Source organism: Antedon mediterranea, chromosome 6 (genome assembly GCF_964355755.1).
Source record: "Antedon mediterranea chromosome 6, ecAntMedi1.1, whole genome shotgun sequence".
Taxonomy (NCBI): domain Eukaryota; kingdom Metazoa; phylum Echinodermata; class Crinoidea; order Comatulida; family Antedonidae; genus Antedon; species Antedon mediterranea.
The window spans coordinates 21,783,002-21,795,345 of NC_092675.1; the positions used below are offsets into that span (position 1 = coordinate 21,783,002).

Below are 12,344 nucleotides of genomic sequence, written 5' to 3' on the forward strand. Positions count from 1 at the left end.
AGTGTCTGGAAGTTGTGAAACATGTGTGCGCTCTACAATAAAGTCAGTGGCGAGGCAGACGGTTAGAAAAGTACACGATTACAACCGGTTTTAATGTATGAGAGTTTTAATAAAACACCATTCAAGTCTGTAAAGAAGGAATAAAAAACCATATAAGATAAGAATGATAAACCCAAACACATGTTGATTCTTCCATTAAAGCATTAGATAACAGTTTAGACTCCTTTAGCATAATGCTCTTGTTAATAACAATTAACTTCATATCTGTATGTTATCATATAGGCCTACCGAATAATCATTGTCGTCATATCTTAAAACATCATAATATGATTATATTCCAATAATGAATCATGTAATCATCAATCTCGTACAGCAATGAACATTTTTAGTCGCGTGGACGCGACTCAATAGTTCACTCTGTCGGTCTGTCTGTCGGTCCGGTATCACTATGCGTTTTATCGCTTTTCTGTACTTTTTGAACTGTTTTGATGTACAGAAAAGTTTTAAAGTACATTACTTTTTGAAAGTTCATTTTTTCTGAGAGCACGCGACTTATGGCTGTTGGCCTTGTTATAACACACTCTTGTAATAATCAGTTACATTAAATCAGTTTAAAACATTCACACGGCATGTAAATAAACTTACTACTTTGACTGGATGTAATAAAACATTCAACAATCAAGTCTCTGGTTAGCATCAATACCGTACAGGTAAGCAGTAAATTGTAGATCCTTATACCTCACAGTAAGGTACATAAAAACAGGTATTTTACTGAAATAACAGCAGCAAAAACATCAGTGGGCAAACTAACTACTCGCCATGTGGATCTACGACGCTTGGGGGAGAGCGCCCTCAATATAATCATAAATATATTTTCGGTCGAAACAGTCCGAGTTAATCATCTCTTTTAGAATCATTTTAATGATAGCAATGCAAAAATACGCCCTTTTGGTGCATGCACCGGTTGGTTTGGAAAGTCCAGAAAATCATTCATGGACATGGGTTCCAGATTTATGTATTCACTGAGGTTAGTATGCACATATTCTGGACGTAATAGTTGAAAAAAGTGATAACCAATAATATAGTAAAATGTTTTTGACGCTTATCCACCAAAGTGCTTAAGGCGCCTGTGAAAAACCAATGGAAACGAATCCGTAAAATTTACAATGCTACTACCAAATCAAGACAAACACCACATAATTGTAGTTTGTTTACCAGTTAAGGTGCACAGACCGGCTAATACATAACTAAATATTCTCAGTTATCTGAATAGGCCTATCTAGACAAATAAAAGTTTTTTAAATTGTGCTTAAACCATTTATTTTATTCAAGGTCAGCGTAACAATTTAAGTATGATTTGATTAAATACAGTATTATAATTATATTGATTAAATTATAATGAAATAACATAACTTTACTGATCAAATATTGATTACTTGTAACCCATCGATATCATAGTTTGTACAACTTTGCATTTATTTGGAAACTAATATGCATAAAAAATGTTGAGCTTTGACTTTATGTCAACTGATGAAATGATTATTGCGTATGATTGATGAGGAAACGTCCAATTTTGATAAATTGTTTTATAGGTACGTTCTATGATTCGTCAATATTGACATTTTACCCTTAATCACAAGGACTTTTTTTTCATAAGGTGATTGAATAGACACCTATAATCATTGTCACGAACTCCTCTCACGTATGTTTCCGAGCGGTTGAAAATACTTTAGGAACTCCCTTGTGACATAAAAGTATACACACAAAATCCACAAAGTTGTAAAATAACTCAAAAACAAAGCTTTAATTTCAATCAACTTCAACTTTTAACAATCTAGTAAGCACTTTAAACAACAGCTTCACAATGACTTTACAATCATAACATCCAACCTCTAATCCAACCACCTTACAATAGTTTACATCCCTTTATATACAAGATGCTCCTATCCTTCTAGATCATTCTTTATACTTCTCATTATTACATGATTACAGTTTCTATTAATAGCACTTCTGGAATGTTTTTGATTGTTCTTATTAATTATACATGGTTTCTTAAATCAAAACATCTTATTCTAGAATGTTCATGTAAATACTATGTTACTCTATATGTTAGGGAATGGTAATTTATTACACTCCCCCCTCTTTCTGAGCTCAAAACTCTTTCTTGGAGTTTTGAGGGGCAAGTATACACGGACGTGGCAAAATTTAATCCACTCCTAGTCTATAAAACTTAAATACGCCATAATAACATACAACATAATTATTAATGAAAACTAATAATGAACCAACAATATTCATGTCAATTTGTCGGAATGGTTCACTAATTATTGGCATAGGAATCATCTGGGCCTTCAATTTAGTTTTATACTTTGAAGTTTTCTGACAAATCTCACAAGTGTTGCAATATTCAGTCACATCTTTTCTAATACCAGGCCAAAAGAATCTTTGCTTTATCCTATCTAATGTCTTTTTCCTACCTAAATGACCTGCCAAAGGAATATCATGTGAGATTTTCAATACACTACGGCAAGGGTATGGAACTACTAATTGCTCTATTGGTTCTGTCTGGTGTTTAGTGAAAACTTGCCTAAATAAAATTCCATCCTTACAGACTATCTTTATAGTGTCATCATCTTTCTGTACTAACATCTGTTCTCGAAGTGGAATTAAAGTTCTATCCTTAACCTGATAATCCTTAATTTTATCTCTGCCAATATCTAAAATGTCTAATTCACTATCTTGGCTAGATTGAGCTTCCTTTGTTTTTGCAAACTCTTTCCTAACTTTTCGTTTCTCACTTCTGGTTTTATGAACTTTTTCCTTGGGAGGGTTGTCACTGAGTATTTGGTCATCTAAATGTCCAAATTCTTCTTGGAAATTAACCACATCATCTAACTGACGTGAAATAACCCCAGAAGCTTTTTCCGAATTTAATTCGTTTTCCTCTTTTAGTTTTTCTTTTCTAGCATGATCTCTAGTGTCCACTTCAGGAGTGCCTTTCACTGTTTTCTCCTGGTTGTTTCGATTTTCGTGTTTTCTATTTTGAAACTTTTTCTCAAAAAAATATTCTATCATCTGCTTCATCATAAGATTCTGCTGTTGCAGTTGTTGCTGCCTCAACAACAAAAAATCTTTTAAAAATGATTCAGCCCCTGTAGGGTTATGTCCACTGGTTGGTCCAGACTCTTGTGTCTGTTGTTCAGGTTGTAATGACTGAACCGACTCTACATCAGAATCAGGTCCATCGCCGCCGTTGTATTCTCTACCGGATCTAGTTGTTGATTGTTTATCAGCCATATTTTAAATCTGGATGAGGGTCTTGTTACTAGTTAATCGTAGTTACCGAGACGTTCACAAGTCTACTGTTCCAAATAAATGTACTGTTCTTAAAACAATGTTTGTGTACTTACGATTAAACAAAACGTAGCACCACGGCTTCCGTAAAATATCTCAGTATCGTAAGTACCGCTTCCTCAAAATATCAATAAAAGTACAGTTGATCCTAAACAGCCACCAATCTATGGCAAAATACAGTAGATCAAACTGCTACCACAAAATATCACAACAGTACTGTAGATAAATACACAGTTAAGTCGAACAGTAGATCGAAATAACCGCTGCCACCAAATTAGGCTGAACACCGCTGCCACCAAATTATGTCACGAACTCCTCTCACGTATGTTTCCGAGCGGTTGAAAATACTTTAGGAACTCCCTTGTGACATAAAAGTATACACACAAAATCCACAAAGTTGTAAAATAACTCAAAAACAAAGCTTTAATTTCAATCAACTTCAACTTTTAACAATCCAGTAAGCACTTTAAACAACAGCTTCACAATGACTTTACAATCATAACATCCAACCTCTAATCCAACCACCTTACAATAGTTTACATCCCTTTATATACAAGATGCTCCTATCCTTCTAGATCATTCTTTATACTTCTCATTATTACATGATTACAGTTTCTATTAATAGCACTTCTGGAATGTTCTTGATTGTTCTTATTAATTATACATGGTTTCTTAAATCAAAACATCTTATTCTAGAATGTTCATGTAAATACTATGTTACTCTATATGTTAGGGAATGGTAATTTATTACATCATAAAAATGTAATAAAAGACCAAATTGTGCGTCAATAATGTGTTATAATACATATACATAATACATTGTTGTAATTGGTCAATTTTGAACTTTGACCGATATATCTCGAAAACGCTTCTTATCCTGATCGATTACCTTCCAGATTCGTGATCTATTTCTAATTCTGGTCTAGAAAAGGTGGATGGCAATTTGTCCCCTTTCGAGTCCCTCCTGCCACCAGACTATAGAGCGTAAACAACAAATAAACGTCTTCCCTGAATAAATGCCCCCTCAAATAAACGCAAAAGTTGAAATATCACCACTTTAATTCGCGAAATGTAAATTTGATAACATTAGTTTTCACTATTACGATATTGTTCCATATTGCTATCTTAGGATAATATTATAAAGAGTTTTAAAACAAAATTTCTGATTTCATCGGTAAATTTTCAACTCAATTTCAATTGTACGCGGTCAAGTAATTTCCGGGGTCACGATGAGTTCACGGGTTTACCTTGCAACTACCTGGTTTCAACTAAGTTGGCCGTTAGTGGCTATAGCCATTTTAGTTTTCTGTTTATTTTTGGATCAGACCGCGCGTGTGAAGGTACAGTAGTTAAAAAAAAAATTATACTGCAAATTAATAAAGATCAAACTAAATATACGCCATAAAGCATCGGAATGTGTTGTGGGGAATAGTATTATAACATTACATAAGGAGATCTGATGATAAGACATTTTGTTTAAAATCGAGTGAAACCCCGATAGCCGAGTTTTATTGAGTAAGCTGGCAGGAATAACTGTAGACTATCGTGTCCCGTTAGGACCGGGATATCTGCCCATGTTGCAAGCCGTCTACAACGTCTTCCTTCTTGGACCGAAACGGCCCACTCTGTCACGGAAGTTAGTTTCAAAAGATGTTTACATTAAATAATTTATTAATTATTAGGATGTAATTTATTTGAATAAACGCCTCCCTAATAAAACATCACTTTGAATTATAATTAGACTTATAATAACATAATTATACTATTTGTAGTAGAATTCAATTTACCAAGCATTTGTTATTCTTTTTTACCACTTTTCATATCTATTAGAGGATTCTATTTGATTATAAATGTTGCCATATTATTAAAAGTAAAAAATTAAACATATCCTTCGAATAACCACCTCCCTCAAATGACCTCCGCCTCCCCACCTCCGCCCTACCAAACAATAAACACTATACTTTAAAATGTTACTAATCATCTAAGACACTGTGAAACAGAGTAGGTTTAGTTTTACGAATGTCAAGCATTTTCAATAATGGTAACCGACAGAAAACGTACAAGGAGAACGTCCTTCTAAAACCTTTTTACCCGAGTCATTATCATTCCGAGAACCATCGTCTACACTTCCTAGAGGGGGAGCGAGCTCACCCTTTAGTGTATGAAAGTATGAAAATGAAGAAAAAAACCAGTGAATCAACAAATAGTAAAGCGGTAGGCCTACAGACAATTGATGCATTATGTATTTTTGCCGGGTTTGGAATTCCATAATTGACGAAATGTGAAATACTCTGCCACGTAGACAAAGTTGTTTATAAAATATTAATATTTGATAATAAATCACTAAACTCATGGGATTTTTTTTTTTTAGTTTCTCAGTGCAGTTCTAAACATGGCGGCTGTTGTGAATGATGCCGTTTACTATTTAGAAGGATTAAGTTTTTCCATTGAAAATGGGAAGGTACAAGATTATGGAAGAATTGGCGAAATCTGTGTTTGTGACGTCAGTGATCGAAAAGATGGATACTAAAGATACCAACATACGAAGTTTGGGAATCGAAAGCTCTAAAGGTATAAAGTACTGTAGATTCAAATAGCAAGCGAATTCATAGGGAATTCCTACGTTTTTGATGTTTAGTTATTTTTATATAAGAAATAAAAGCATCGACTTTATCACATTTCATTTAGGTGACATTGAAAGTATCGTTACTAAACAATTGTCTGATCACTTTGGAAAACTTGAAAACACGGTTATTGAACCAGCTGATGAAGCTATTGAGGAATACAAAAGACTTACCACAAATAACGACTGGAGCAACGTAGACTATTCTTGGTTTAATGGGACATTTCAGCAGTTTAACTATGTATAATATGTTAGAAAATGGCGGGATTTTGATGATTATGGTTACTTCTGGTAAGTTGCGATATTGATATTTGCTTTATTTGTTTTATTAAATTTCTCAAAACGTTTAGTAAGAAACTTTTTGTGTATACTTAAAATGCTTTACTTCTTCCTACAGATGAAAATTCCTATTATAGAATAGGAAAACGTTTTGAGGACATTATACCATTAACAACCGTTAATTGCAGTGACGTCCTGGCCGTAGGCTATGTGAAGACAGTCAATTTCAATTTGAACGTTACCACCACGAATGTACTACTACTGACATAACAGAATTCATTTCATCTGATGATCACCCACGAGAAGTAATTGATTATATTCAAAGTTCTGACTTTTCATCAGAATCATACGACGGAAAAATATTGCTGAGGAACGATTTTGATTTTGTATTGATACAAAAGAAATGTTAAACCAGTTATTAATAATTCTGGATTTAAAATCAATGATAGCAATTGATAAGAAACAATAATTACAGAATATAGTATTGGTGGCGTACTAGTCAATCCATCATCAGAAGTTCGTAACCTTGGAGTACAACTTGATTGTAAATTAAAATGACCATGGAATCACATATCAACAAAATCTGCCGATCTGCTATTTTCCATTTATGTAACATCTCCAAGATCAGACGTTACTTGAACCATTGTGCAACACAGCAGATTGTACATGCTTTTGTTACCAGTCGGCTTGATATGGAAAATTCCCTGCTGTATGGTCTGCCAAAGAAGCAGTTGCGGACTCTCCAGAAGGTGCAAAATTGGGCAGCTCGCTTGGTGATGTGTGCCAAGAAGTATGATCACGTCACACCATTGTTCAAAGAGTTAAATTGGCTACCTATGGAGTCACATGTTAAATTTAAGATCCTGCTGCTGGTGTTCCGATGCCTAAATAGTTGCGCTCCAAAATATCTCTCAGAATTGTTGACAGTCAAGAAGGGAAAGCGAGAACTAAGATCTAGTCATCAGGTGCTACTGGACATTCCAAGGAGCAAACATAGTTGGGGAGATCGGACTTTCAGTGTTGCTGGACCTAGGCTCTGGAACCACCTACCCTTGAACATTAAACACACATCATTATTGAGTCACTTTAAGTCACTACTCAAAACTCACCTTTTCTGATTTTTTACAGCGCCATGAGCAATGAATGTTGGAATGGCGCTATATAAATCGAACGATTGATTGATTGATTGATAGTAATAATGCATGATAAAGTATGAGAATTGATATTTTGTTTTATGTAACATATAAATAAATTCCTTTCATTTGATTGGACGAGTGTGTGTCGCATGACGTGAAAAAAATATTTCAGCCGCCTAGATGAGTTCCAGTTGCCTTTCGAAGTTTGCCTTTCTAGCCTAGTACGCCGTCCGTGGAGGCCTGTTAGCATTGGCCTAGGCGCTTAGGCCTAGCTAGGCCATAGCATTTCGGCCGTTTGTTGACATAATTAACACTATAACAGTAGATATGTTTATAAAATACAAATAAATAAAATAATAATTATATTGCAAATAAATAAAATAATAATATAATAACAAAAAAACAACTAAATGTTTCTGTTTCAATGTGAGTCAAATGTAGCCCTACACGTTTTTAGATAAAACATGACACTGGAATCAATTATAATAATTTTTATGTGTGTATATGGTACAAATAATTGCATTCGGTGAATGACGAAAGGTTATATTTCATGTCATCATTCACCTCGTGCCATTATTTGTACCATATACACACATAAACATTCATTATTTGTATAACATGCCCCATGGTTAAACGTGTTATATTCAAATTTAGGAATTAGTGGCACTAGGCTTTTTGTACCTCTGATCACTGAAGTTCGTGCGTACGTGTGGTTTATGAAAGGAGGCGTCGTCACAATCCAACATCAGCTTTTAAATAATGTTTGGGTAGTACAGTGCTTAATATGGCGACTTTGGTAGATGATAAAGTTTCCTATGGACATAAGTTACATTCATTGAAGTGGGAAAGTATAAGATTATGCAATAATTAGTAACAACATGTGCGACATCAGTGATCGAAAGAATAAATACTAAAGATAAGAAGTTACAGAGTTGGGAAATTATAAACCATATGTTTAATATCGTACCAATAGAAGTAAACGGGCAACCCATCACATCCAGTAGCTTTATTACATTTTTTAATTAGTTAATAGCATTTCATATTGTTGTCGTACGGGAATAATTTATAGAATTCTACTGGCAACCCACACCCAGAAGCTGTGCTTAATTGTGTAAACCGTGAGGTTCACATCCAGCCCTTAATAAATGAGCGGGGTAAGAATATCAGTGCTGTAGGAGAATATACACAAAGAAAAGTTTGCGCATGCACAATGCTACATAGCGGTATGCTATAAATATAAACGTTTGCTAAATCTGATTGTGTTTAGTACTCACCATTCAAATGTTTAGTAACATACACCAATGGGTAACAAAATAGTCCGTATACGCATTGATAGCCTTGTTTTACTCCAAAACACTTCCCAAATTCAATATAAATGAGTTAATGTCGGGAGTGAAGAGGATGTATAAAAGGTACTTTTTAGAGGGAATCGCAACAATAAAGTGACTATAAACATCATATTATGGTTTATGCATTTTCATGTCAACATTGTCAAAATGATCATAATTTCAAATCACAGGAGAAAAATGAAAAACATAAAAGAACTGTTAAATCTTAAATAGTTTCTACTTCGATCAGATCAATTTTATTTATTTATTCTGTCTTTATACTGAATTACACTTTCAGTGCTAAAGCATTGATTTCCAAAGTGGTTCAGTAGAGAATGCCAACACTATAATACAAATAGTTCAAAGACAACTAACATAGTAATTTTGAAAATTATATACAGTAGGCCTATACCTATTTAAACTATATTTGTAAATAATCTTTTTTATTTATTTATTTTATTATTTTATTCGGGTATAAAACTTACAAGTAGCCGCAAGGCTAAAAACGTTGCATTTACAAAATTACTGTACAATTTACATAACAATAAAAACGAATAATAAAAAGGAATAATAAAAGATACAAGAATATCGCTCTGTCGCTTTGGCTCTATGAACTATTGTTTAATCGGACGCATGACCTCTTAGTACTAAAATACTATTAAATAGCACTAAAAACAATTCAACGTATGGTGTACATAGCCTAGAATTCGACGACTTTGTATGAATTCGTCGCACATTAAATTCTGATATCGCATCTTGTCAAGCGTACTCCACGTCCTGTTGTTAGACTGCCTTGGTTTAACAAGATCTAAATATGGCGACTTTGGTAGATGATAAAGTTTACTATATGGAAGGATTTAAGTTGCGTTCATTGAAATGGGAAGATACAAAGTTATGGAAGAATTGGCGAAATCTGTGTTTGTGACATCAGTGATCGAAAAGATGGATACTAAAGATACGAATATACGAAGTTTGGGAATCGGAAGTGATAATGGTAGGTAGATTCAAATAGCAGATGAATTCATTGGCACATGATTACAAATGTGAATTAAATTTCTACAATTGTTAAAATTATTTTCTTTTTAGTTTTGGAATTTATAAATAAAACTGTGTGTCGTCATCAATTTAATAACTTGTAGACCTATACTAAGTAGGATGATAACTAAGTGGTACCAGCGAAACATGTGTGCAATCTCGATGTGTTTATCACATATTTCGATTATATTTCTATTACTGAACAAATTAAAGAAATAAAAGCATCATCTTTATCGTATTTTATTTAGGAGAAATTGAAAGTATATTTACCAAACAACTGTCTGATCATTTTGGAAAACTTGAAAACACGGTTATTGAACCAGCTGAGGAAGCCATTGAGGAATACAAAAGACTTACTGCAAAGAACAACTGGAGCAACGTAGAATATTCTTGGTTTAATGGTACATTTCAGCAGTTTAAGGAAAATCTTGAAAAAGAAGGAAATGCTACAAAATATCACCATATCAACTCTTTAGACTCTATCTATCATCTTGAAAATCCAGCAGACGATATTATATTTATGTACAATATGTTAGAAAATGGAGGAATGTTGATGATCCTGGTTGGTTCTGGTAAGTTGCAATATCGTTAGTAGCTCAATATATTTGTTGAGGAATCAAACCATGGACCTAGATCCATGATCAAACTATGGACAAACGTATGAGGAAGGGTTCATGCTAACCTAAAGCTCTTCTTTTTTTCCACATAACAGATGAAAATTCCTATTCTAAAATAGTAAAACGTTTTCCGGACATTGGTCCATTACAAACCATTAATTGCAGTGACGTCCTGACCGTATGTCAAGAAAGTCAATTTCAATTTCAACGTTACCACCACGAATGTACTACTGACATAACAGACTTCATTTCATCTGATGATCACCCACGAGAAAAAAAAGTTACGATAGATTATTTAACGCAAACTGTAGATTTCAAGGAAAGTGTCTCGGAGAGTTTGTATAACAAAGTAATTGATTATATTAAAAGTTCCGACGGACAAATATTGCTGAGGAATGATTTTGATGTTATATTTATTCAAAAGAAATGTTAAACCAATATCCTGAATCTATGATCGCGTTGTTGTCAAATAGATTTAAAATATATGTCTATAACATTGTATACAATATGCAAATAAAATATATACAATAAGGTACACTATCTACACAACTTTAGAAATGCCGTAAGATTTTGTCCCATTTTAACTAATCTATATTATTGGTAAATAAATTAATCCAACCAACGTGCTGGTACTGCTTTGTAATAAATTGTTTAATAATTAATTTTATTAATAATCTAATACATCTGTACATATGGCTGTGTACGTTATACCAAATGGATGAGCCTTTTGTGTACCATCATCGTCGTTCAATTTCATCAGTCCACATATTTTTAGAAAATCTACTGGTAACCATTTTTGTTATGGTAGTGACGGACTGACAAACGGATGTATATAAGAAAATTAAATATATGAGTTTATATATATAAACAAATCAGGCAAAGAACATTAATTCTAAACCACCCGGTGATATACTGAAATTTAATTAATTAATTTGAAACGATAAAGATGAGGAAATCTGTGAGAATGAGAAAAAGTCGCCCCAACCGAGACTCGAACTCGGACCGCCTGCTTGATATGCAGATGTCCTAATTAGACCACTGGGGCTTTCATGGTATTGTTCGAACTCGATTGGATAGCGACTCTTTAATATTCTCGGCGTGGTACGGTGGAACGCGTGTTTTTTTTTTTTTTTTCAGGACGAACGTGGGCAGAAATCATGAATAATTCATTACCTTAATTATTTTCTATTATAAAGAATTGCAAGATAGCTGATCTACTCCCTAAATGTACTAAACCTAACCCTCTAAATAATCTCTCTCAACTATTAAAAAAAACATGTTCATGAAAGACCTCGAACCGAGAGCTCCAGTGTAATAGGTTAAAGCCTTTACATTTCGGTTGGCAAACGCTGTTTACACTAATTATTTAATCTCTCTGCATGCTTATATAGGACCCTCTATAATGTTCCCTATTATGTCATAATTAATCATGAATTATTCATGATTTCTGCCCACGTTCGTCCTGGAAAAAAAATATTACGCCGGCGGCGGAACAGCACTAGTCAGTCCTCAGTTGTACGCACGCGCACCAGAGATCAAATTGATACGCCCTCATCTTACAGTATTTTTATTCACGAGCAAAGATCTTATATACTATAGTATTGTTCACGAGGTGGGATCTCCGAAGATGAGGGCGTATCAATTTGATCTCTGTTGCGCGTGCGTACAACTGAGGACTAGTGCTGTTCCACCGTACCACGCCGAGAATGTTAAAGAGTCGCTATCCAATCGAGTTTGAAGAATACCATGAAAGCCCCAGTGGTCTAATGGTTAGGGCAACTGCATATCAAGCAGACGGTCCGAGTTAGAGTCTCGGTTGGGGACACAGATTCTCACAGATTTCCTCATCTTTTTCGTTTCAAATGAGTTTATATATATATATGTAATTTGCCTGCTATTTTATATATATGGGCTAGTGTTGCTCTGCTCTGATCTGCTAACTTTTCTGACTGTTTTACTTTTCCGTTTTGAT

The 12,344-nt window shown here is 34.1% G+C and overlaps 1 protein-coding gene and 1 long non-coding RNA gene across 2 annotated transcripts; both read left to right on the forward strand.

Moving 5' to 3' along the window:
• The first annotated feature begins 5,701 nt into the window (after positions 1-5,701).
• On the forward strand, positions 5,702-7,792 carry LOC140051534 (uncharacterized). Its single transcript, XR_011845533.1, has 3 exons — positions 5,702-5,925; positions 6,043-6,268; positions 6,375-7,792. It is a non-coding gene; the product is annotated as an uncharacterized lncRNA (long non-coding RNA).
• A 1,741-nt stretch (positions 7,793-9,533) lies between these two features.
• On the forward strand, positions 9,534-10,805 carry LOC140052489 (histamine N-methyltransferase A-like). The gene is made up of 3 exons (XM_072098096.1): positions 9,534-9,714; positions 10,004-10,327; positions 10,468-10,805. The coding sequence occupies exons 1-3, from the start codon at positions 9,597-9,599 to the stop codon at positions 10,803-10,805; spliced, it is 780 nt and encodes a 259-aa protein (XP_071954197.1). The 5' UTR covers positions 9,534-9,596.
• The last annotated feature ends 1,539 nt before the right edge of the window (positions 10,806-12,344 follow it).